General features: G+C 37.6%; 1 protein-coding gene across 2 annotated transcripts in view; it reads right to left on the reverse strand.

Annotated features, from left to right (window-relative positions):
- Positions 1-16,113, reverse strand: part of ros1 (c-ros oncogene 1, receptor tyrosine kinase) — a 36,801-nt gene extending 20,688 nt beyond the window's left edge. Inside the window, exons 1-12 of one of the 2 annotated variants that reach the window (XM_022673301.2) lie at positions 15,669-16,096; positions 15,500-15,545; positions 13,608-13,756; positions 12,263-12,398; positions 10,961-11,165; positions 8,440-8,516; positions 8,213-8,338; positions 6,904-7,091; positions 6,656-6,753; positions 4,408-4,913; positions 2,027-2,230; positions 532-642 (exon numbers count right to left, since the gene is read on the reverse strand). In XM_022673301.2, the coding sequence (XP_022529022.2) occupies positions 532-642; positions 2,027-2,230; positions 4,408-4,913; positions 6,656-6,753; positions 6,904-7,091; positions 8,213-8,338; positions 8,440-8,516; positions 10,961-11,165; positions 12,263-12,398; positions 13,608-13,756; positions 15,500-15,545; positions 15,669-15,794 (1,972 nt within the window). In that variant the 5' untranslated portion in view covers positions 15,795-16,096. Of the gene's footprint in view, positions 1-531; positions 643-2,026; positions 2,231-4,407; positions 4,914-6,655; positions 6,754-6,903; positions 7,092-8,212; positions 8,339-8,439; positions 8,517-10,960; positions 11,166-12,262; positions 12,399-13,607; positions 13,757-15,499; positions 15,546-15,668 lie in introns of both variants that reach the window. The other variant, XM_049464005.1, reaches the window with a different exon arrangement.
- Positions 16,114-27,674: the final 11,561 nt, after the last annotated feature.

Raw genomic sequence — 27,674 nt, forward strand, 5'->3', positions numbered from 1 at the left:
CTCCTCATCTTTAACTCAAAATCTTTTAATAAACAGTGATAATGGAACTGTGGAATAATTACGCAATAATACACTCGAGGTTCGTGCTATAACGTGTAATACGTGTAATATATTACACGTTATAGCATGAACTTTGAGTGTTTTATTGCTTACATTTATAATATATGCATTTAAAATAATATAATTAAAATAATAAAAAAATCTGACTCAATGAAAAGCCCATTCACCACAATGGACTCTTCTCACTAACATAAACATAAAAGGCAAAACTGAGATCTGCAAAAATGATCAGGAATATTTCCATATTTTACATGACAAGGGGCTAATGTAATAATTGTGAAGTCCTAATGACATCGCTCAAGGGAGTTTTTGCAGCACTATTAATTTTTAAAAGTGTAATGGCTGTAAAATGCCCAACTGTGGCTCTTATGACTGTAGAGTATTCATGTGTTATATCACATGAATTTCAGAAGTAATTTAATATTGTTTTGTAGCTTTTTAAACATAATCACCTAGATTAATAAAACCTACCTTTCACTTCTTTTACACGAGAGTCCAGGTCCTGATGGAAGATGAAACTATCCAGCTCCTGCTTCCAAAGGCCTTTATGGGATGCAGCAACTATGTATGGAGAATCATCCACTGGTGGAAAAAGGAATTATTTTAATGAGTCAGTTTTACTGCACATATATTTGTGGATAATAACATTATAACTAAAGAAATAGGGAATTTCAAAATTTAAAATAGCCTCTAATGCTAATGCTAACGCCAAACTGCAGGTCTAAGGCTCAAACAAAGAGAACTGGGTCTACTAAAACAAGATCAAAATACAGAGGCTAAAGCTCACACAAAAGACACAAGTTTAAACACAAAGCACGCAGAGAACAAAGGAATAGATAAGGTATTTATACACAGGCCCAGACAAGGGACAGCTGGAGAAGTAACAATTTTAGAAGCTATAAGTGAGATGGACGTGTGTTCTGCCTGCAGCATTTCATTGTAAGATTTGAAGATGTATGTGTCCTAAAATCTATTTCTGAGTTATGAATGAAGATGCTTTTCAGACCTTTGGATGGATGAGAAGATGTCTATGTAATATTGTCAGCTTTCTTTATTTTAACATTTTCAACAAAAACATAGTATATTTTTCATCAAATTCATCGAATTATAAGGGGCACTATCAACGAATGTGTATTTTCTGGTCTATTTTCATACACAAGGTGTACCGGGTTATAAGGCACATTTTAAAAGACACTATAAGGAACTTATAAATCATCAGGTCTCTTCGCTGGGTTAACTAAGTTAAAGGTCACCTTCCGTCGTTTTTTCTTTCATTTTAAAATGTCTAGTTGTGGTCTCTAGTATGAATGAATGACATGTGAGCCGTTTTTGTAAAAAAAAAGTGCTCAGGTGTCTCTGTATAGCTCTTTTTTAATGGACTGTTTTAGGGGTGTGTCCAAAATGACCGGATTCCAGCTTTGCTCATGAATATTCATACATGCAAACAGCATGCAAATATCTCTCCTCTGATTGGCTAGGAGCACTGCGACGCCCCTCCACCGCTCAGCCGCTCACTGCCTCACACCTCCTAACTGATGAGCGGTGATGTTGCGTCGCTTCAGCTCCGCCTCTGGGAGTTTCTCGAGCCAAGGTGGGCTGGTCTGTGAGTTTCTGCCTATGTAGGCAGAAAGATAATTCAAAATTCACCCGTTTTTCAGAGGGGGGGAGGGGGGATTTCTTTGCTTAGCTCCTGCAGACAATGGGGGCTGCAAAACAGTTTAATGTGCAGGTGTACACATTCAACTCGGAGAGACCTACTGTATTCCACAAAAAACAAGAAAAATCGGATTTTCGCGGAAGGTGAGCTTTAAGTAAAGCTAAGAGTAAAGAGCTTTTATTTATTTACAGTAAGCTTGGATTCCCGAATTTCCCCCTCACTAAGATTTAAGGATTTTAAGAGCGTCTTATAGTGCAACAAATACGGTCTTCCCATTGTCCAACAGCTTTAGTTTCCCTTCTATCTTACCTGCCTGCAGTGTTGTTCCCTCAAACTCCACAGTTTGAGAGTGTCCTTCAGGAGAACTGGCCCACACACTGATGGAATAGTGTTGGCTACTCTGTAGGTGTGGAATAGTGGTGTGTGTTTCTGTTATGTTGCTGATGTCCTTAAACACTGATCCATTAACCAAACACCTCACACAGTACGTCCAGTCCTGCCAGGCTGAGGGACCTGATAGAGGACAAACACAGCACACAATAGGTCAGTGAATAGACCCTGCACTGCTGATAGGTCTTTTATACAGGCTTCTGAGAAGGTCTGGATACCCCTGGATAAAATATACTGAGAATACAATCACTGAAAATAATCAAACACACAATATAACACACACTTTTAACACTCTGGGTTTGATGTGGTTGTAATTTGAATGACTTTAGCATCTGATTTAAGCAGTAAAACTGGCATTACAAGGCAAAAAAAATCAAGTAATTAACTATTGACAAGTCCAGCACAGCTGTTAATTGAAAGTCTCATAAAGCTGACTGAGAAAATGCAAACTTTCTCCCAATGTAGTTTGAAAACAGGCTACTGAGGACCTAGGAAATGCAAAAAGTCTTTCTTTTTCTCTGCATACTTTGGGCCCTATGCTTATTGCTATCTTACACCCCGTTAACAGCCTATTTTTACACTCTGTCTGAGTCGTTTAAATAGCAACAGTGTGTGTGAATATATCTACACTGATGGTCGTGGTGGTCTGGAAATTATTATGGAAATGAGTATTACTATATAGGCACCAGAAAACACAGGAGCTCCACTGACTGAATACAACCTAGACAGACGCCAACAGTCAGACGTTTATTGCTATCTTGGCAACATAGGCTTGTCCCCAATGCATATACACTTTTTGCACACACATGAAAACGCAGCAGTTCATAAACCCAGTTTTTACAATAAACATAATGAACAAGCCTGAACGAGCAGCTCAGTTTTTCTACTGAGAAGCGTCGGATACGTCCAGGCAGCTGCGCCGTTAAAATAGCAATCCGGCCAAAGTCAGAGCTCACCTGACTCTTAAAGGGAATGATGCAGGGTTTCCCCCAGGATTTCCTTGAAGGTGCGGTGGCAGGACCCCCCGGTTGGGAACCGATAATTTATATCACGTTAATGATATCACGATATAACACAATTACACATGTTTCCAGTTATTTTCTTTATTTCCAACTGTCACTGAAAAATGCCCACTTAAAACAAAAAAGTTGCAAAAAGTAGGTTTCTTTAAAATAAATCCTTATTGTTCTTTTTTCAGATACGGTAAACGTAAAAGTGTGCAACACAAAATGTTAAATTATACATAACAGAGGAGAAAGGGCACAACAGAATATATATGTATTATTTATTCGCTCTTATCTGTATTAGGTATTTTAAATGTGAGAATGAGTAAATAAAATAAAAAATATTATTGAATTTAATTAAAAATTGTGCTTATTAAAACAGACAAATAATATCTTTAATCTTTAATTTAATTACAATAAAATGTTTACTGGACCGTGAAAACAAATGCATCACAGAGCTGTTCTAGGGTGCCTCTATTCTAGGGCCCTACATCCTTGCTTTATGACAGCTCCAGAAACAGAAACATAGCGTGATTTTCACTCCACCAGGTGAGTGAGCCTGAGTGGACACCTGCGTAAGTTGAAGCTGTTTAATCACTGTTTAATTCATCTCTCTCTCGCGCGCGCGCATTATGTTTCAGTCTCTCTCTCTCTCTCTCTCTCTCTCTCTCTCTCTCGCATTATGTTTCAGTCTCTCTCTCTCGCTATTTACAGGCGCGCTCTCGCTCTCTCTCTCTCTCTCGCGTTATGTTTCAGTCTCTCTCTCTCGCTGTGTCCTATACTCACACTCTCTCTCTCTCGCGCGCGCGTTATGTTGGCACTGCATGACTAACTACCGATTTCCACCCCCGAAGGGGCAACGCTGATCAAGCGCGGGAAAAACGCCGGGCTCCGAATTTTCACGAAGGGTGGCGGGGAAGAACGAAGGCGTGGCGGACCGCCGCACTGAAATGAACGTGGCGGAAACCCTGTGATGAGCAAGTGACATGCTGATTGATTTATTGCACGATACACCCAAAAAACATCCATGATTAATTAAGAGAATTAGTACATGACTTTTGCACATTTCGAGTTTCAAAAGTGTACTTTTCCCATCGTTACGATAGCAAAAACACATTGACATGCCCTAAATCAAGCTGCATAGTGCGCTCTTCACGGCATAGCTAAAATAGGTTTTTGGCTGGATATTTATGGTTGGTGGACTATTCTCAGTCCATCAGGGGCACATTGAGGTGTTTAAAAACTCCAGCAGCACTGCTATATCTGAATTAAATTGATTTAAAGTAAATTACTCACTTGATCCGTTAGCAGTTTCTGGTTTGCTCCAGAGGACACTAGCTCTATCCGATCCGAACAGAACCTGCAGGCCTCTGGGCCGTCTGGGCAGCGGGTACAGCTGGGAGAAAGGTCCAGAAAAGCAGAGGTTGCCAAATCCTCCATAACTGGGCTCAAATATATCACAGTCCATAGAGAACTCCATGAAAGCGGGCACCTCCCCCTTTCCCATGGCTTTATACACTTTCTCTGAATCCGTCAGCACCAGCAGCCCGTCCTCGTACGCCAGGCTCTGAGCATCGTGGTCGATCTGAGAATGCAGAGTGACGAGCAGCAGACCATCCAGAGACACGGCCGAGAGTCTGCGGTCTGATCTGCTGTAAAACACCAGCCTCTTATTGGGGAAACTGACCACAAAGTCACTCACAGAGTCCGTCTTCACCACGAGAGTGAGGTTATCTGTGTGTCCAAACACTTCTGGAAGAGATACGCGGTGGATTCCATCCGGCAGGAGCAAGAAGAGCCACCTGACAAGATAAATGTTCAGTATTAAAAGCTGATTTTACTCTGTATCACAGATTATCATTAAATTTACTAGGGGTGTAACAGTACATGTATACTTTACAAAGCATCACAGTACGGGGGTCACAGTTCGGTTCACGTAAAAGCATGCAGAATACACGGTACACAGGCAGTCTCTTGTAGAACCAATGAATGTAATGCGGCACTCGTGTTCACAGGAGTGTTGCACCTGCCATAGGAAATGAATGGTAACCTGTTGCATTCCAGTGTGAACGCAGGGTTAGGCGCTCGTACTTTCTCCCTCTCTTCCCCTCTCTCTTTCTGTCTCTGTGTCTCTCTATCTCTAGTAATATTCATAGGAAAAAATATGTGTAGTTTAAGCAGTCAAGAAAGTAATGCTGTTGCTTTTGTTCATAATAAGGGCCATAATCAGGCTCACTGTTTGTTTGTTCCAACAAGATCTAAAAGATGAATCCTCTCATGATAAAATTAGGAGAGAACCCTGGTTTCAAGCAGTTAATAAAAGAGCTCGAGCCCCGTTACAACATTCCATCCCAAAAAACTAAACATGATTATAATGAAGATTTATTATTATTATGAAGATAATAAAGGTAAGGCTATACCAAAAACGCCCCGAACCGTGGCATTTATACCGAGGTGTGAACCGAACTGTGAATTTTCTGTACCGTTACACTCCTATAATTTACACCTCAAAATTTGGATTTTTGTAATTTATATTTTAAACCAAAGGTGATTTTTATGTTAAAATGATTTCATTCATTAATTTATATTGGAATACATATTATTATGAAATTGCATTCTTTCGGGAACAATGAAAACAAATTAAATTATACACATTGATGTTAGTACCACTTTGATCTCTACATTTTAAAAATACAATGTTTTTAGGTTATTTAATAGACCTTAATCTGGTTTTCAGTTTAATTATTCAATGATTAGAAAAAATAATGACTTTTTTTTATAGTAGACGTATATACTGTCATAACATCATATAAATACACCAGAAATTTACCGAAACACACCTCATTTCCAGAACCACCATCAGTGTAGATATATATATATATATATATATATATATATATATATATATATATATTTTTTTTTTTTTACAAGCACCTTTACTATTTACAGCTCTTTAAACTTTAAAAAATATGAGTTTCTTTGATTTTACCAAATTGAAAACCTCTGGAATATAATCAAACCAAGCTGAACTGCTTGAATTTTTGCACCAGGTGTAAAGGCATAAAGTTATCCAAAAGCAGTGTGTAAGACTGGTGGAGGAGAACATGATGCCAAGATGCATGAAAACTGTGATTAAAAACCAGGGTTATTCTACCAAATATTGATTTCTTTTCTCTGCATTATTTGAGGTCTGAAAGCTATGCATCTTTTTTTATTATTTAAATAAATGCTCTAAATGAGAATATTTTTATGTGGAATTTGGGAGAATTGTTGTCTGTAGTTTATAGAATAAAACAACAATGTTCATTTTACTCAAACATAAACCTATAAATAGCAAAATCAGAGAAACTGATTCGGAAACTGAAGTGCTCTCTTAATTCTTTCCAAAGCTGGTAATGGTGAGAATAGACTGTTGACGAGGTGTAAGATAGCAATGAACATCACAATGCACCTTACGCAGTGTGTAAGATAGAGCTCAGTATCTCTATACAGGTTTCATGGTTTGTTATCAAGCTGATATACAGTATAATGATGTGATACTGACCCGTTATATGGATCTGCTATCAGTCTTCTCGGAGCAGCAGGTAAAGAGAGGTTAAAGTCCAGCGCAGAGGAGCAGTTATCTAGTTTACAGTAGAAGACCTGCGTTAAATTAAACGTGATAAAGCAAGTCAATATTTATTCGATTAACATTAATAAAGTCAGCATCGATCATGCAAACATTAAAATAAGATACAGAGAGATACAGTGGTAGAAGCAGAGGGAGAAAGAAGGAGACAGGTAGAAACACACCTGGCCACTGGAGATACTGTAGTACAGAGTCCTGTAGAGCCAGTCTACAGACAGGGCGGTGATTTCTGCCCCGGCCGAGTGGACCAATCTCAGGTCCGAGTCATTGGTCAGATTTCCTGCTCCCTTTTCCCAAATACGATTTCCCTCCGAAAAATAGACCAGGTCTGCTTCCTGATACACAGACACTCCTGAAAATAATGATATCTAGATTTAGTGTCTCTGAAGATGATTTCCTGCCATTCTATTTTACTCTATGACAATCTGCCACGACTACCCACCAGGTTTCATTCCTGTCGGTTTATTTTGTTTGGGAGCAATACATTTTTTAAAATGAACTTTTTCATAGTTACAGTACCAGTCAAAAGTTAGAACACACTATATATATGAAAAATACTATGAAAAAATATAGCTATTAGATCACTTCAGTTTCTGAATTAGTTTCTCTGATTTTGCTATTTATAGGTACATATTCAAGTAAAATGAACATTGTTTTTTTATTCATATAACAAAAAAGATACAGAGCTTTCAGACCTCGAATAATGCAAAGAAGTTCATATTCATAAAGTTTTAAGAGTTCAGAAATCAATATTTGGTGGAATAACCCTGGTTATTAATCACATTTTTTTTCATGCATCTTGGCATCATGTTCTCCTCCACCAGTCTTACACACTGCTTTTGGAAAACTTTATGCTGCTTTACTCCTGGTGCAAAAATTCAAGCAGTTCAGTTTGGTGGTTTGATGGCTTGACATCATCCATCTTCCTCTTCATTATATTCCAGAGGTTTTCAATTTTGTCAAATTAAAGAAACTCATACTTTTAAAGTGCTCTCTAATTATAATTTTTTAGGCTTTTTTGGGCTTTCAGTTAACAGATGTGCTGAACTCATCAAGAGTTAATTACTTGAATTTCTTGTCTCTTAATATGTTTGAGAGCATCAGTTGTAAAGTTGTGAAGAGGTAGCGTTGGTATTCAGTGAATAGTGAACTTAAAGAAGTGAAGGTCAGTGAATCCGAAAATGAGAATTAAACATTAAAACGTTATAATGATGAAACTGGCACTCATCAGGGCCATCCCAGGGAAAGAAGAGCAAAAGTTACCAGCCTCAGAAACTGCAAGCTCCCCAGATAAGAGCACCTAAATGCTTCACAGAGTATTTTGGTTTGTTTAACACTTTTAAGTCACTACATGATTTCTTTTATGACATTATTATTATAATTATTTTACTGTATTCAGCAGAACAGTGTCCTTGTATAAGAATATGTGCAAGGTTAAAAAGGTATTGATCCAATGTATTGATCGGGACAGACCTGTGATGTTGCCCTCTATCAGTTTGTCTGGCAGGCAATCCGCTGCAGTGAAAAAATCTGCCTGCACCTCGTGTCTCCTCAGTGAATTCAGCCTGGATGCGAAGACCCAGTGGCCTCCGCTCTGTTCTGAAAGATAAATAGAAGGTTTCACAGTTTTACTGAACATATTCTGAAACACATAAAAGCAGAGTAATGCATGTGAGCCCATCAGCGCTTCTAAAACTGACCCAGTCGAGGTGGTGTGGTTACATTAGCTTCAGCCACCGCTCCCTGACCTTCACGATTCACAGCAGCGATGGAGAGTCTGGACAAAACACAAAAATCAATGTAGCATAATACCTATATAAAATCTAAAACAATTACAGAGTAATTATAACAGTACTATCTAATAACACTATAAAATGCTGGGCAAAGTTTTTAACACAACACAAAGTGAACCCCTTCTGACACCAATATTTACATGTAAACTAATAATTACAAATCAAAATCAATATATCAGTGCTAAAAAAAAAATATTGTGATGCTTTGATAAATCGATATTTTCTTACCCCCGTATCTAAAACCCATCTACATACCTTTTGTCACGAGTGATAACTTGACCTAAACTTCTAAATCATTGTTTATGGTTTCCTGGTTTAATGCAAAACCAACAAACAATAATCAATTTCCTTAATCACTTTAAGTGTAGATTTATTCATCTATAGCTTAGCTATTTCTTTCTATGCAAGCCAAGTGAACCTAACTGGCTAGCTTAGCTAGTGTAGCTACGTCTTCCATTCCTAGCCAAGTGAACCTAGTTAGCTAGCTTAGCCACGTCTTCGTTTGCAAGCCAAGCTAAGTAGCAAGGTTAGATATGTGTTTCCTTGGTAGCCAATTTAACCTAGTTAGATAACTTCTCTTGCTTGTCAAAGTTAACCTATCTATCAGCTAGTTAACCTAGTTAGCTAGCTTAGCTACTTGTTCCCTTGGTAACCAAGTCAACCTAGTTAGCAAAATGAGTTACTTGTTTTACTGCTATACAATTAGCCAGCTTAGCTACTTGTTTCCTTGCTAGTCAAGTTAACATAATTGGCTAAAAGTTAACATAGTTACCAAGTTTAGCTATGTCTTCCTTTGCAAGCCAACTTAGTTAACTAGCTAGCTTAGCTAGTTGTATTTATTTCTAGCCAAGTGAACATAGGTTTAGCTATCCTAACTACTTGCTTACTTGCTAGCCAAGTTAACCAAATTGGATAAGTTAGCTAGCTTAGCTAAGTCTTTCCTTCCTAGCCAAGTAAACCTAGTTAGCTAGCTAAGCTATTTATTCCCTTGCTATCCAAGTAAACCTAGTTAGCTAGCTAAGCTACTTTTTCCCATGCTAGCCAAGTAAACCTAGTTAACGAGCTAAGCTACTTTTCCCCTCGCTAGCCAAGTAAACCTAGTTAGCTAGCTAAGCTACTTTTTCCCTTGCTAGCCAAGTAAACCTAGTTAGCTAGCTAAGCTACTTTTTCCCTTGCTAGCCAAGTAAACCTATTTAGCTAGCTAAGCTACTTTTTCCCTTGCTAGCCAAGTTAACATAGTTTTAGCTAGCTTAACTACTTGCTTACTTCTAGGCAAGTTAACCAAATTGGATAAATTAGCTAGCTTAGCTATGTCTCCCATTGCTAAGCAAATTACGCAGCTACCTAGCTACTTGTTTCATTGATACAAAAGTGAACCTAGTTAGCTAGCTTAGTTACTTGTTCCTTTGCTAGCCAAGTTAACCTAATTGGCTATCTTAGCTAGCGTAGCTACATATTCCTTTGCTAGACAAAGGAACCAAGCTACCTAGGGTTACTTTTTTCAATGCAAGCCAAGTAACCATCTAGGTACTAGTCCCCTTACTAGTCAATGTTATCCTAGCTAGCAAGCTTAACTACTTGTTCCCTGGCTAGCCAAGTTAATCTAATTAGCTAGCTTAGATCAAGTTAGCTAATGTAGCTAGCTTAGCTAAGTCTTTCATTGCAAGGCAAATTAGTAAGATAGCTGGCTACTTGTTTCAGTGCTAGCCAAGTTAAGCGAGTTAGCTAGCTTAGCTACTTGTTCCCTTGGTAGCCAAGTTAACCTAATTGGATAACTTAGCTAGCTTACCCATGTCTTCCATAGTTAGGCAAGTTACTTAACTAGGTAGCTACTTGTTTCATTGCTACACAAGTAACCAGCTAGGTACTAATCCCCTTGCTAGTCAAAATTAACCTAGCTAGCCAGCTAGCTACTTGTTCCCGGGCTAGACTAGCTATTGTTATTTAATGTAAAGCTGAGTCAGATAAGTGTAATTGTTTGAATCGCAAGATATTTTGAATAAAAAGTATTGCACTTAATATGTAAAGTATTTAAATTGTGTGTTTTAAGCATCTGTCACTACTGAGGCATTCTGGCTGCTAACGTGTGCTTTAAGATAAATATTGTGTACCATTAAATTGTCGCTAAATGTAATTATATAATTTTTTTTTGCCATATCGCCCTTGTCATAGCCCATGTGTTTCTAAGCTCATTGGTTTTACCAATGCTAAAATATAATTTTACAGATTAATACAGTAAAGTTATAGTAAAGACTGTTTCCTGTATGTCAGATTACCTGTAGGAGGTGTGGTTACCTGTATGAGGTGTGGTTACCTGTATGAGGTGTGGTTACCTGTATGAAGTGTGGTTACCTATAGAAGGTGTTATTACCTGTAGAAGGTGTTGTTACCTGTAGGAGGTGTGATAACCTGTAGGAGGTGTGGTTACCTGTAGGAGCTGTTGTACAGTGTTGGGTAGAAGGTAGTGAAGAAGACGTTTCCCCCTGTGGCTTCAGTGAGGCTGTGTGTCTCCGCTGTTAGATTAAGGTTGTAGCCCAGTATGATTCCTCCTGGACTCTCTGGAGCTGACCAGCTGACCTCCACACTCTCCCCACTGTCACTCCCAACACTCTCAATAACAGGACTGGAGGGCACTGAGGAGAGTCAGTCACTTTCAGTGTTACAGGAATGTTTTTTTATTCTTTTTTTAATAATTTATTTTAGGCCAATTACTCAACCCACTCATTATGACTCAGCAGTAGCCAATTGTGCTATCTCTCTCTCGGACTCTGGCTGCTGGTGGCAAGCCTCATGATCTGGGATTAGCACCAGTGATCCTAGAATCATGTTGGCAGCATCTTTAAGGTCTCCTTCTGCTAAAATCTACTTTTTCTTGTTCTTTGTGAAATACTGTATGTATATATAGGTATAACTCTCTAAGTTGTATATGATGCTGCATTTGAAACTGTTTCTCAGCCTCCATTTGCTGCAGTGCTGTTAGCTAATCAGAGGTGATATACTTGCATGTATACATATTCATGAGCAATAGCTAAACCTGTCTTTCTTCAGAGATCTCTAATTCAGTGATCCAAAGCAGGGCTAAATAGAAACACCTGAGCACTTTTTTAACAAAAAAAATTAAAATGAATAAAAAACTATAGAGTGAGACCAATGAATTTATACTTTCCTTTACTCTGCGACACTTTACAGTTTAAAATGCAAACGTGGGAATGTGTTGGTCTGAACATGAGGTTCAATGGACCAATCACAGTTGCTGCTGGCCTTATATGTGTGTGTGTGTGTGTGTGTGTGTGTGTAACAAGTGAATGTGTTTCGGTGGCGCACCTGTGTTGCCAAGGTAGCAACGAACATCTGACATCTGACTTGGGTTGTTAGGATTCAAATTAGTCAGTAGTGCACCTGTTTTTTTTTATTGGCAAGATAAACAAGCAATACTCAAGAAATTTATCTAAACACACCTCATTTCCAGACCACCGCCCCTCAGCATAGATACAGTATATTCACAAGCACTGTTGCTATTTAAGTGATGCAGGTGGATAAGGTTCAATTAGATTGTTGGCGGGGTGTAAGATAGCAATAAGCATCGTAACGCATCTTGCACAGTGTGTGTTCAACTTCTTTTGACAAGAAATCTAACTGTAACTAGTACACGTTATAGACAACGAGCATTGAGACATCTGCTTATTAGGTATTCAATGTAGTGTATAAAATGCAGTGTATTGATACTCACATCCGTATGACTCGGTTCTGTACAGGGGGCTCTCTGGGGAACAGATCTGCGTCTCTGAGATCACGGCCCAGATCCTGAACTTATACAGTGAGAATGGCTGCAGATTCTCCACCGTGTACCAAGCCTCTGTAACATTCTACACAAAAAAACCCCTAAAAGTTTATTTTATTATAAATTATATAAAACATCTGTTAATAACAATGAAATGCTTATTCATAGCTAAATGAAAGAAATTTGTTAAAAAACTTGCCAACATTTTTTTGATTGCCACATGAATTTTATTCTAGATTGTTTCCATGGTGTTGCTATCTATACTGAAAAAAATATACGTAAAATGTACTTAAAAAAAACTTTTGCACCTTTCTGCATTCACTTTTTTTTTTAAGTAAATTTAATTTCAGATAAATTTAAGTAACTTCAACTCGGTTTCAAGACTTAAATGTTACATAGAGTAAAAAAGTGAACTGAACTTCAGTCAATCCTTTCTTTTATTAAACTTTACTTAATTTCTGAATACAATATTACCTAATTACAATTACTTTATTTATACCATATTACTCAAATAATTTATGACACATAATATATTATAATTCCTAAAATGTTAATACTTTTAGTTAAAACACACATATTACACTGTCTCAACACAGTGATGGCATGTAATACATTCTTTTTAGTATACTAATTACATTATCCATCCATGTGTTGAGACAGTGAGACTTGGTCTGTTTACAAAAATAAATCATTGAGATTATGTAAATATTTGAATGTGTGTTTTAACTCAAATTATATATAATAATATTGTATAAATTAAGTAATTGTAATTAGGTGATATTGTATGCAGAAATTGAATTGAAGTTCAGTTCACTTATTTACTCTGTGTAACATTTAAGTTACTTAAATTTACATGAAATTAAATACTCATCATTACTCATTACTCATTACTCATCATTTTTTTTAGTGCATGTGCATGCTCTGGCCTAGTGAAGTTGTTACTATCTGGTTGCTGTGTTATTCCAGGCAGTTGCTATGGTATTTCAGGCAGTTGAAATGATGCTGCTTACTGGTCGCTAGAGCTTTGCTATATGTTGTTGCAGTCTTCCAGATCCAGGTGACTGGTTGGTTATTAAAAGTGCATTTAACATGACATTTGAAGGGTGCAAAACTGTTTCACCCTTTTATTCTTACTGCAAAAATCAGTTGGTACGTTAATGTCATTTTAAACATTTCTATTAGTCTTTTTATCATGAAATTGTGATACAATGTAAAGAACAACTGTCAGGTTCACATTATGTCAAAAAATAAAAAGTATCTATAAGACGTTTTGCGTGACCGATGTAAACGTAACCTCGTTTTGTGTCCACACTCCAGCCTGTCTGGGTCCGGTCCACTGGGGAATGTAGATCACATCAGAACAGTTCAGAGGCGTCCAATTCAGGGTGATGCTGTGAGAGCCAATTCGAGAAGCGTATGGTGCAGACAGAGGACCAAATGTGTCTAAAACCACAAAAAAAAAAATAATGATGTTTTTTTTGAGCAACCCTATACAAGAACCACATTCATTTATATAAAGAATGGATAACACTTTAAAATAAGACTACCTTTATAAAGGGCTTATGAATGTTCTATAAAGAAGATTATTAATTGTTATTAATTAGGTTGCAAATACTTTAAATCCCATTAATAAACAGTTAATAAATATAAAACATAGATAGAAATGACAAGAGTGAGTTGAACATTTGCAAAATAGTGATTCCACACTCCACAATAGTGATTTATACTGTAAAACCTTAAATCTTTCTATATACTGATCCTATTTACTATAAAGTAAATGACTTAAAATGTTTCATTAAATGACTAAGCCAATAACGGATCACTGTCGACTTTTCAATTGATGTCTTTTACATGCTTATCAATGGTGTTTAAGGCATTTACAACCTAATCAATAATAATTAATAGTCTAATTTATAAACCATTAATAAACTCTTTACAAGGGTAGTCTTATTTTAAAGCGTTAGGGTTAGGTAATGAAGATATGTGAGTATAAGGAACATTTTGGAAACCATAAAACTTATTATTCATTTATTCTCACACTATTGCATACATGGCACCTCATGGCAAAGAACTCTCTGATATGTGAGATGTGAGAAATAGAATTGTTGCTCTGTACAAAGATGGTCTAGGCTTTAAGAAGGTTGCTAACACCCTTAAACTGAGATACAGCACAGTGGCCAAGTTCATACAGCAGTTTTCCATTTAGGACAGGCATCACCACAGATTTGACCAAAGAAGCTGAATCCAAGCCAGAGGATGGCTTTAAAAAATAGACGTATAAGTGCTGTCAGCATTGCTGCAGAGGTTGAAGGAATGAAAAGAGGTCTGTAGACTGCAGTGTTTAGACCATACGGTAAAGACAGAAGGCCAAATGTATCTAAAACAACACAAGTAAATAATATTTTTATATTATATGTTATATAATATATTCAGTTATATAAAGATTGAAATAATGGAGATGTGTGAGTCGGGCATATTGCTATCTTGGCGATGGTGCTCCACAAGTGCTCCACTGACTAAATACAAAACTTGACAACAATTAACCATCGGACATTCATTGCTATATTGGCAATGCAAGCATGCTGTTACACACATAGACATACTGCAGTGCACAAACCCAACTTTTACATCAACAAAAATAAAAATAGAACACAATACTTAATAAAATAACATTGCTGTTCCCTTATATTAGCTGCTGGCGCATATTCACAGCGTCAACTAGCAGGTCAGATTGCTCTTTTGAGAAGCACTGGACACGTCCAGGTAGCTGCACTGTTAAAATAGCAATCCGCCAAAGTCAGAGTGCACCTGACTCTTATAAAGGGAATGATAAGTAAGTGACATACTTATACACCCAAAATTAAACACACCCATGAATAATTAAGAGAATTAGTACTGAACATGCCTTTTGTGCTGCGTTTTAAGATGCAAAAGGTGTACTTTTCCTGACATTATGATAGCAAAGACACAAATCTACAAAGGCCCTAAATTTAGCTGCATGGCTCTGACAGACAAGAATACATGTACTGTACTGACCTACCTGTATACTGTTGTACACATTAAGACATGCTATTTTTTCGCATGACGCTTTATTACACATGTATTGATTAAGTAATAAAAAGGTTTAGTTGAAAGTGGCATAAATCATTCTCTAAATCATACAAATGAAGTTTTAAGCGTACTCACGCTGCAGAGCGCTCTGGGCACAGCTTCTGAACATGCTTTCAGCCGCCTGGAATGGAAAAAGCTCTTATCAGAACACACAAATTCTCAGGAATTGGAAATATTTGGTTCTGTTTTCTAAAAAAAGGACATTTTGGCTGAATTTGATGGATATTATGTTAATCTGACTCACAGGAGGATCTTCAGGCGCGAGATCGTCAGCTGATGAAAGTCTCAGACAGATAAGACATGAAAGAAGAGCTGAGAGACAGTAACGTAACAGAGGCCCAGATCTTCTTCTCCTCCAGATCTTCTCCATTACCAGACTCGACACGACCCATCAGAACATCAGAAGATCAGAACATCAGTCACACACTCCCGTTCCTGCTCCTTCTACAGTGACTGTCCAGCCAGGGTCGCAGCCACACCTGTCTGCGGTCTCACCTGGATGAGTGTGTGTGTGTGTGTGTGTGTGTGTGTGTGTGTGTGTGTAAATGGAAAGGAAACACAGGAACACACTCCTCCAGAAGTGTGTGACATTAGTATCAGCCGGTAAACACTGGTTTTATTAGATTCTCTGAACTCTGGACTCGGACCTGATCCAGCCCTGGTGTTCTTATCTTTACGGTGTGTGTGTGTTTGTGTGTGTGTGTGCGTGTGTGTGTGTTTGTGTAAAGGTTAAAAAGGTGAGACACTCTCATCGTTACACAAGTTCTGAGACCCAGACTGAGATATAAATGCTTCTTCTCATCATAACTCAAAATAATTACAATAGCCTGTGAAAGGAAATATAGTGTTAATAAACTTGTCAAAGCATGTTAATATAAGTCATTTATCTGATATTAAAGGCATATACAGCTCTGGAAAAAAAAATAAGAGAGCACTTCAATTTCTCTGATTCAGTTTCTCTGATTTTGCTATTTATAGGTTTATGTTTGAGTAAAATTAACATTGTTGTTTTATTCTATAAACTACAGACAACATTTCTCCCAGATTACAAATAAAAATATGGTCATTCAGAGATGAAATGTAAAATGTACTGATGATCAGTGATGGTTTGGAGAGACATGTCTGTCATCTGCTGGTGTTGATCCACTGTGTTTTATTATCAAGTCTAAAGTCAGTGCAGTTTTGTTTTCCCACAAAAACGTACAGCACTTCATATCTTACAGCTTCACTCTGCTGACTTTAACTTTTATGGAGATGAGGATTTCATTTTCCAGCAGGTCTTATATAATATTCAAATTTTCTGAATACTTTACATACACACTGTACATACCACACTCACACATACACACCAGATCAATTTAGAATATCCAATTTACCTCTATCTCCATGTTTTTGGACTGTGGGAGGAAACTCCACCCAGATAGGGACTTGAACCCAAGACCCCAGTGCTGAGAGGTGGACCTGCTAACCACTAAGAGTGTATTTACACTAGGCAATCCCTAATTAATGGCTGGGTGTTGAGTTATTTTGAGGGCAGAGTAAGTTTACACTGTTATAAATAAATAGATAGATTATTACATTATACTAATCTACCATCCATATTCATACAATGATGAATATATATCTGCTTAATAACTTGACCTAATAACAATTCTAACAAGATAAAAAAGAACACAATAACAGATAGGAAATTAAACTGTACATTAATCTGTAAGCAGTTCTTCCTCTGGCCTCTTGGTGGAGACACACTGCAGTGTCTTGGCATGTTCATATATATCTGTATCTGTGTTATAAATGACTGATTGACTATAAAATCTGTAATCAGATTGTATCAGAAAGCTAATGTGTGATGCAGGCAGTTCCTCATGTCACTGAAACAGTTCCCAGACCATGCATCTGCCTGTACCCGCGTATAAAACCTGCCAGACTGTAAAAACCCGGATACAGGCAGATATTACAAGTTCCTGCAGATATCTCAGGAACAATTTCATATTATCACATCTCAAAGATGTTCTGCTGGATCCTTATGCATATATATATATATTCATACTGCTCCGGAAGAAATAAAGAAAGCACTTAAAAAGGATCAGTTTCTCTGATTTTGCTATTTATAGGTTTATGTTTGAGCAAAATAAACATTGCTGTTTTATTCTATAAACTATTCTATAAAATAAATTCTATAAAGGACAACATTTATTTGCAGAAAATGAGAAATGGCTGAAATAACTAAAAAGATGCAGACTTTTCAGACCTCAAATAACGCAAAGAAAACAAGTTCATATTCATAAAGTTTAAGAGTTTAGAAATCAATATTTGGTGGAATAACCCTGTTTTTAATCACAGTTTTTTTTATGCATCTTGGCATCATGTTCTCCTCCACCAGTCTTACACACTGCTTTTGGATAACTTTATGCTGCTTTACTCCTGGTGCAAAAATTCAAGCAGTTCAACTTTTTAATTGATGTTTGATGGCTTGTGATCATCCATCTTCCTCTTGATTATATTACAAAAGTTTTTTAATAGGGTTCAGATTAAATACTGATTTCTGAAATGTTAGAACATTAGTATTGTTGTTGTTTCTAACTTTGAGTTTTCTTTGCATTATTTGAGGTCTGAAAGCTCTGCATATTTTTTGTTATTTCAGCCATTTCTCATTTTCTGTAAATAAATGCTCTAAATGAGAATATTTTTATTTGGAATTTGGGAGAAATGTTGTCTGTAGTTTATAGAATAAAACAAAAATGTTCATTTTACTCAAACATAAACCTATAAATAGCAAAATCAGAGCTGTACTCAACTTTGACACTTTTATCTATAATACTGTACATATTACAGATTCAAAAAGTAGTTACGTGCGGTGCAGAGTGGTCCAGCGGTCTAAAGCTAGTTTGCTAGTTCGAATCCTGGTCATGCAGCTTGCCATCAGCTGCCAGAGCCCTGAGAGAGCACAGTTGGCTTTGCTCTCTCTGTAAGGTGTAAGGTGCTCAGGGCCTCAGGGGAGTCCGGAGGTCCAGAAGCATTTGGACGTACAGTGAGTCAGTTTTGTCACTAGGAAACCTTTTAATGTGACAACAAACTTGGAGATACTTGTTGATGGGTTTTGATGGCACTTTTTAATCAGCTCTTATAAATAGCAGAAATGTTTTTCCACTGTCTTCGTCCAAGTTCCCTCTGTGCCAGTCTAAAAATACCAGCTGATTAGATCATCCTGGCGCTGTGGATCAGCGCTGCACTGATTTTAATTCCTTCAGATGGGCTGTGCGTTACGGTTATGAGTTATAGAGAACGCATCAGCAGCTACAGTAATAAAGAACACCTCTGATTCCTGGGTATGAGGGGCGTTACAGGAATTACATCAGCATAACAGTTTGTACTTAACAGTTTATTAGGGTCACCTGCCTTATTTATAGATTTATAGGCCATTTTATTAGAAACACCTATCGCTTAAGCCCAGATTGTAATAGTACCATCTGTTATAGATCACCAGTTGCTGTACTATTGATTATCCAAATAATAAACTGTCCATTATACTGTCTCCTCAGCGTGCATACACGCCCACTCATTATACACACAAAAATAAATGCATTGCAGCTCACAAACCAAGCTTTTACCATAGACTGTATATGAGTATGGACAGGTTTTCATTTACTCTCATTACGGCATTTTGAAACCAAAATATGGCCGAAATGGAAGCTGCCATTTTTTTGTGCGCAAATTGGAGGCACAGGAGCAGCAGAGGTGGGAGGGGGGCCGTGTGACTGCCCAAACCCCGCCCACATGTCTGAGATTCCTCCACCCGTGTTGCCGTATTGGGGACCGACACAGCCGGCACATCGCCACACACCTTTGTATATCACAAAATAACTCCTATAAAACGTATTAACTGTAAAGAAAAAAACACATGGGGTTCTTAACACAGAAGGGGGGGGAGGGGTTTAGAATGTACAGGACTTAACTTCCCAAAAAAATCCTGGATGTGTAATTTTAAATGAAAAAAGTCTGTAATTTTCCATTTAAATAAATAGAAATAGGTGGGGTTAAACGTTGTACTGGAGCCAGCCACCAGAGGGCGTAAGAGACGTAGTGGCTTCCCTTTTCAACCGCTGTTGTCCTGTCCATACTTATATACAGTTTATATATATATGCTTTTAACTCAACAATAAACAGAATAAAGAATAAAATAACATTGTCGTTTCCTTAAATGAGCTGCTGGTGTGAACAAGCAGTCAGTATCTGTCTCTGCTGAGATGCACAAAAGCCCCACGCTGTTAAGATATGAACGCACCAAAGTCAAAGCTCACCTGCCTCTTAAAGGAGAACTCCTGTGTAAAATGGGCTTTCAGTGTAATAAAACATGATAAAAAGTACTTACCTTTTAAGATTAGCACACCTCTCCTCTCCTACAGCTCAAAGTAACTCCACACCTCCTTGCTAGAGTCAAAACGAGTCATTAATAACTTAAAAAGTGCAGAAGAAGCTTATTAAAAACACTGTTTACATCCCCTAATGCTATAGCTTCAGCTCCGAGCGCCGCCATCACTGTACTGATACTAACATAGACATATATATATATATACATAGACTCCACATAGAGTATCAGATGGCGCCAGGAGTAATGGTGGTGCTCTGAGCTGAAGCTGAAGCGTTATGGGATGTAATCAGTGTTTTTTAATAAGCTTCTTCTGCACTTTTTAAGTTATTAATGTCTCGTTTTAAATGTCAGGGCTCTCCAGATTCTAGTAAGGAGGTGTTTTGAGCTACTTTGAGCTGGATAACGGTGGAAAGCAAGGTATTTATCAGGGTAAATTATGACCCGTGTCTCCCAGTCTGAGGGGTGTTTGGATAAACTGTTCAAATTTCTGGATCTCTGAACGCTGTGGGAGAGCAGAGGGGAGCTATTCATCAAAGGTAAGAACTTTTTATCCTGTTTGATTGGTTTATTTCACATTTTGCGCTCTCTTACGATTCCAAAGACAAACCGGCACACCCCAAATCCAGCTGCACGATCTGCAATGGCCCAGTTCTCTATAGATCGCTAAAATAGGGCCTAACGTTTCTAATAAAGTGGCCAGTGAGTGTAGACATGGTGGCTAAGACGTAAATGATCTGCTGTGCTTCTTGGATGGTGAGACCATCAGTCAATAACAGCAACATCCAGGCCTGACTGCCATTCCTGTACTGGAGACGTATTAACCACTATAGACCCACGAGCTGTAGACAGTGAACATATGGTCGAATCGTCTACACACACACACACACACACACAGTGTCTTCCCTCAGTACGGGCTGAGAGTGTGTGTGAGCGCCGTCCAGTCTGGGTCTTCATAAATGGTCAGTGTATGGATTTACTCAGAGCCGAGAGCAGAGCCTTTGGCATGACGGCAATTCCATACTGGTTGATGTTGGCAGACGAATCTCAGCTGAATAGCTCTGAAGTCAGAGCTCCAATAGGGACGTCCTGTGACCTCATACTCCATAATCTCCACAAATCCACAGATCCAGCTCCAGTGCTCTCCTCTTTACTGTTTAAACAAAATATTTGTACACCTGCTTATTTATTGTTTTCAAAAATCTAAAATTTAGGGTTTTAAAAAAAGTTTGTCCTCTCTACCAGATTCTGGAGAGCACTGCTGTGATTCCCAACTCTTTGGGCCATATCTTAGACCCTGCACAAGGCGTGTCTTGATGCGTATTGCTATCTTACACCTTGCCAACAATCTATTTTCATGCCTTTAGCCTGTGTCACTTAAATAGCAACAGTGCTTCTAAATGTTAATGTAGCGATGTAATGGCGGTTGTGTGAATACGGAGAAGTAAAGTTTGGAGTTTGTTTAAAACGCGTGTCGTCTTTGTTCACTAACACTAAATATATTTACAATTATGGGCGTGGTGGTCTGTATCTTGCCAACAGAAAACACAGGTGCTCCACTGACTGAATAAAACCCTGACAACAGTCAACAGTCAGATGTCCAATAATCTCTTGGCTACACCTGTGTGATCCCACACATAAGAGCCTACAGCAGCACAAACCCAACTTTTACATCAATGATAAACAGAATATTAAATAAAATAACATTGCTGTTCCCGTAAATGAGACGCAGAAAAAGTGTACTTTTCCCATCGCTACGATAGCAAAGACACACTGACACAAAAATAAATCATGTTCTCATGGCATGTTCTCCTCCACCAGTCTTACACACTGCTTTTGGATAAATTTATGCTGCTTTACTCCTGGTGCAAAAATTCAAGCAGTTCAGTTTGGTGGTTTGATGGCTTGTGATCATCCATCTTCCTCTTGATTGTATTCTAGAGGTTTTCAATTTTGTAAAATCAAAGAAACTCATCATTTTTAAGTGCTCTCTTATTTTTTCCAGAGCTGTATATGGACATCCTGTGTATGACCTCTTTTCCTGCACATTTTGGTAGGTTATTTTTCTCTGCTGCTCTTTTGTTACTAACCTTGCCTGTCCCTGACTATTCCTATAAGTTTAGGCCTGTTTTTAATAAATTGTGTGATTGGTATCTGTGTGTGTGTTCATCATGTGTTTGGCCACCTTGACAAAACGAGTCAATGGCAGAATAAGCGGTTTATCATTAGCAGAGAAGATTTGGCTAATGTTTCTAATGGGCGCAATCTCATCACATCCTCATCTCCTCTGCTTATTCCATTAATCCATGTTCCTTAAAAATGGGGCTCCATTTAAAAGAGAAATTAACAAGTCAAAATCAAGTCAAATTCATTTATAAAGCAGATTAAAAGGACATCTAGTGTCCACCAAAGTTACACATAAAGTATTTTTAACTCCTAATCTATTATATAGGGGAAAATGTATTTACTTGAGAAAACAACAACAGTAAAAAGAACCACAACATAAATCCCTAGGAAGATTCAAATGCCTCTCCGAATAGATTAAATATAGATTTAGAGGAATAGATGTTCCAGAGTTAAGATGCAGAGAATAAGAAAGCCCTATCACACTTGACCTTCAACAACATACAAAAATGTATTATAAGATTTATTATTATCAAAAAATAACCAAGAAATAATCTTCCAAACAAACATTTGTTTACTTTTTTGCTATGCTTACATTCTGTACTATTTTTAAACAGGATGTCACACTGGATCCTTCAGTTTTCTTTATTCTCTTTGCTTATAATTTTAAACCTGGGTAAGAAATGCTGAGCACCTGCTGTAGTGAGTAAGTGCAGGGTGTTCACACAGAGCTCCAGAGCTTCACATGCTGCAGATTTCAGTACAGCAGTCAACATTTCACAGGGTGCCCACCCGGGTCAGACCCCCACAAATATGCCAACACTGCTGAGCTGCTGTTATTTAGAGGGAGCGGGATTTATCCCAACAAAGGGAATTTATTTTGGGAGTCTCTCAATGGAGCTGGACAGCACACACACACACAGCCACAGCACACACACACACTAAAAGAACATCACTGCAGCTGGTGCAGGTTGATGCCTGTGATATATTTATATAAAACAGCAAAATAAGGATGATGTGTCATCACCAGTCTCTGTACGCTTGACTCAAAGCATTGAGAACAGTCTTAATTTTAGCATTTTTATTCAGAATAAACAACAAACCCCAATGGATTTACACTGCACATCTCTTGATTTTACCAAATTGAAATCCTCTGGAATATAATCAAGAGGAAGATGGATGAATGAACTCCTTGAATTTTTGCACCAGGAGTAAAGCAGCATAAAGTTATCCAAAAGCAGTGTGTAAGACTAGTGGAGGAGAACATGATGCCAAGATGCATGAAAAAAAAACAGGATTATTCCACCAAATATTGATTTCTGAACTCTTAAATCTTTATGAATATGAACTTGTTTTCTTTGCATTATTTGAGGTCTGAAAGCTCTGCATCTTTTTTGTTATTTCAGCCATTTCTCATTTTCTGTAAATAAATGCTCTAAATGACAATATTTTTATTTGGAATTTGGGAGAAATGTTGTCTGTAGTTTATAGAATAAAACAACAATGTTCATTTTACTCAAACATAAACCTATAAATAGCAAAATCAGAGAAACTGATTCAGAAACTGAAGTTTTATCACACACTCTGTGTATGAGTGTAAAATTAGTTGATGGTATTTGACACAGCAGCCTGAAGCTAATCCTCATGTGTTAGTGTATAATTTGCACAGCTGAATGAACCAATGGACAGTTTTCTTTAGGTCAGAGTTCACTCCAAGCAGAAGGGGGTACTAAAAAAGGGTTTTCTCTTAGAGAATTATTAAAATTACACATGTTTTGTTATATATCATAATTTATGGACTATAAGGCACACTGGATTATAAGGCGCACTATCAATAAACGTATATATTTTTTGGTCTATTTTCATACATAAGTTGCACCTGGGTTATGAGGCACATTTTAAGCAACAATAGTAAGGAATAAGGGATTGTCGCCATGTTTTCCTTCTAATTTAGCAGGTCTTGTCCCTGGGGGAAGTCAAACGAGCACTGGATGTTAATCTACACAGATTTCTCTCCCGAAAACTGTTTATTAGTAAAGTGAGTGAAGTGCTTCCATTTATTTACAGTAAGCTTAGATTCCATGTATTTTAGTGCGGCTAGCAGTGATTAGCGCTAGTAAATTCCAACCGACAGTGCTACACTGAGGAACCCTGAGTGTTTCTGTAACCCAGAGCAATATTAGCTAGCAGTTTGTCCCACGTATCTCACACAGACTACAGTCCAATATACTCACCTCTGAACGGCGAAAGATCTAGTGCTGTGGTTAGCAGCTAATGCTAATACTGCTCCAGTCTCGGTGCTGGAGAAACTTTACTGGAACTCCTGTATAACTCTGCATAATATGCCCCGGATTATAAGGTGCACTGACAATTTTTAGGAAAATTAAAGATTTTGAAGTGTTGACCACTTCTAAACTCTCCAGCACTTGGTTTCCATTCATCTCTGGGACCTTTTTAAGTATGTTTGGGGTCATTGTCCTGCTGCAAGACCCATGACTTAGGATACAAACAAAGCTTTCTGACACTGGACCCTACACAGTCACACAGTCAAGGCACAGAGTGCCAGATGCAGCGAAACAACCCCAAAACACATTTCAGGAGTACTTTCTGGGGTGCCAACACTTTCGGACAAGACTGTATGAAAATCTATGCTGCTGCATCAAAGAACAACTGCCAGATTCAGATTATGGGACATTCCAGGATTTTGGTACATTTCAGGGGTGGTCACTTCTGAAAATTTGATCTTCAATTTGATCATTTTTAGTCATATATTTATTAAACACAGGTAATAGACTATCAAAGAGTTTGATTCGTCAAGCTCAGGTATCAAAGCAGTTTTTTTAATTAGATTATGCAATATATTTGGTAACTTACAGTAACAGGGTTGCGAGTAACAGGGATGCTAACTGTAAAATTTAGCTATGTATACAAGATCAAGGACAAACATGGTTATATAAATATATAAAGTAAATTTTGACTCTACTCATTATTAGTCTTACAATATGAGTAACAGGGCTGTGTTCACTGAGTGACACACACAACTTGGACTAACATATTTGGAACATGTCCTTGTGATGTCACTTCCTTTGTGCCAGTAGACAGTAGAATATTTTTAAGTCTTTCTCTGCCAGGTTCAGTAAAATTCCTTATGGTAACAGGGTTGAGCGCATGTTGTGGGACACAACTTAATAGCATAAAAACTGTAACATGCAAAACAATGCAGACCAAAGACGTTGTTTTCATAAGTAAAGGAGATGCAGATCAACAATATACAAGAGGAAGTCATTTATTTAGAGCTTATTTTAATTGTTAAATTTGCCAAAGGAGTTGGTCACCCAATGAGTGGGACAAGAGAAAACGGCCATTTTTTGAGGTGGTCCAAAGGTATTCAGTCTTTTGAATAATATCTAAGGAGCTTATTTTAACACCATATTTTACAGTTTGTCTTATAACAAGAACATTTTTCACAAAAAATAGTCATTTAGATATTTTGGATATGTATATTTGAAATTTAAGTGGTGGGACAGGAAATGTACCAAAATAATTGGTTAAAAAGTAGAGATGTGAGGATTTGCATGACACCAATGATATCTTCCTCAGGGAAAAAGTAAAAACAAGATAAATTTGGTAAATTTAGACCATTTAAGTTATCTAGTCCTCTCTATTCTTGGAATAAAAGCTCCTCCGGTGTTTAAATGTGAGTGAATGTGATCTTTACAGCTGTATTTTAGATATCAGACAGCTGAAGCACATACAGAGGTTTTGGTTCTGTTTGAAAATGACTCAGTAAAGTAAATACGTTATAAAACGTCTGATCTAAACTCAGATCCTCAGTACGGGTGATGCTGTTCTGGTGAGGAACAGTAGAGCAGGGCTGTGTTTTCTCTGGAACGGCAGGGCCGGCTTGGCAGGCGTTTGGGCGTGGAGCTATGCAGGATGGGATGGTGGAGGATTGTGGGAGATTAGCTGCTGTAGCGCAGGCTAACATCCACTCAAAAAGCTCGGGGACGGAGGAGAAGGAGATGGAGTGATGACATGTGTGATCAGAGGTTGGAACAGGACGTATTCCGATCACGTCTATCAGATTAATCCAGCTATTAAACACGGCCTTCATTCACACTCATAGAAACATCGATGACAAACAAACAAACGAACGAACAGACAAAACAATAAACAGACTAAATAAACCTGTCTGATAACATGAAGCAGATAAAAGATCTCAGATAAAAGCAGCACATTATTATTATTAAACCCCATCTGAAGAAACTCAACAATAGATGAGAAAACATGAGAAAGTCATTGATCATCTATCAGTCTGGAAAAGGTTATAAAGTCATTTATTTCTAAAGCTTTGGGACTCCAGAGAACCACAGTGATTCACTATTATTCACTAATGGAGAAAAAAAACATGGAACAGTGGTGAACCTTCTCAGGAGTGACCGGCCAACCGAACAAAATTACTCCAAAAGGGCATGAAGAACTCATCCAGGAGGTTTCTGAATCAGTTTCTCTGATTTTGCTATTTTTAGGTTTATGTTTGAGTAAAATGAACATTGTTGTTTTATTCTATAAACTACAGACAACATTTCTCACAAATTCCAAATAAAAATATTAAAATATCATCATTTAGAGCATTTATTTGCAGAAAATGATAAATGGCTGAAATAACAAAAAAAAAGCTTTTAGACCTCAAACAATGCAAAGAAAACAAGTTCATATTCATAAAGTTTTAAGAGTTCAGAAATCAATATTTGGTGGAATAATCCTGGTGGTTTTTAATCACAGTTTTTTTTCATGTATCTTGGCATCATGTTCTCCTCCACCAGTCTTACACACTGCTTTTGGATAACTTTATGCTGCTTTACTCCTGGTGCAAAAATTCAAGCAGTTCAGTTTGGTGGTTTGATGGTTTGTGATCATCCATCTTCCTCTTGATTATATTCCAGACGTTTTTAATTCGGTAAAATGAAAAAAAAAAACTCATAATTTTTTAAGTGGTCTCTTATTGTTTTCCAGAAAAAGTGTGTAATAACTTTACGTCAATTCATAAAGCCTAAATCTTCTCACTCCAGTGTCTCCAGTCTGCTGTACAGCTTTAACAACACTGCTATTCTAGAGGCCTGTTTACAGTAAATAATAAACCAGCGGGGGAGGAAGCAGAATAACCCAGCTTTTACTTCCTCTATCAGCTGCCAGACAATCATTTCACTGTTGCAATTCAATATATGCACCATTTCTGTCATGCAGAAACCTCATATCTTTAAATGGCAACTTTACATCTTACGTTTCTGTGGAAATCAATGTAAAATATTTCATTCTAAGTCATTTCGGAGCATTTCTACTGGTCCATTCATCATGACGTTTAAGTACTAATGGAGATACAAGGGTTTTACATGGGTCCAGAAAATATTTCTGTAAGCTGATACTTCCTCTCTCACAGTAATCAGCAGTTATCTTTCTGCATGGCCTGTTTTAATAAGAAATGCAGGATAATCAGTTTATACACTTGCTACGCACACAAGAACACACAGCAGCGCACAAACCCAACTTATACACCAACAATAAACAGAATACTGAATAAAATAACATTGCTGTTCCCATTAATGAGCTGCTGGAGCTCTTTCACAGTGTCTGCTGAGGTAGCTGCACTGTTAAAATAGCAATTCTTCAACACCAGGAGGGTGAAGACTAGCACACGCCTCCTCTGATACATGTGAAGTTAGACTCCACCTCTTTTTGAACTACTCTTGCCGAGTA

The sequence above is a fragment of the Astyanax mexicanus genome, chromosome 14 (assembly GCF_023375975.1).
Source record: "Astyanax mexicanus isolate ESR-SI-001 chromosome 14, AstMex3_surface, whole genome shotgun sequence".
In the NCBI taxonomy this organism is placed as follows: Eukaryota; Metazoa; Chordata; class Actinopteri; order Characiformes; family Acestrorhamphidae; genus Astyanax; species Astyanax mexicanus.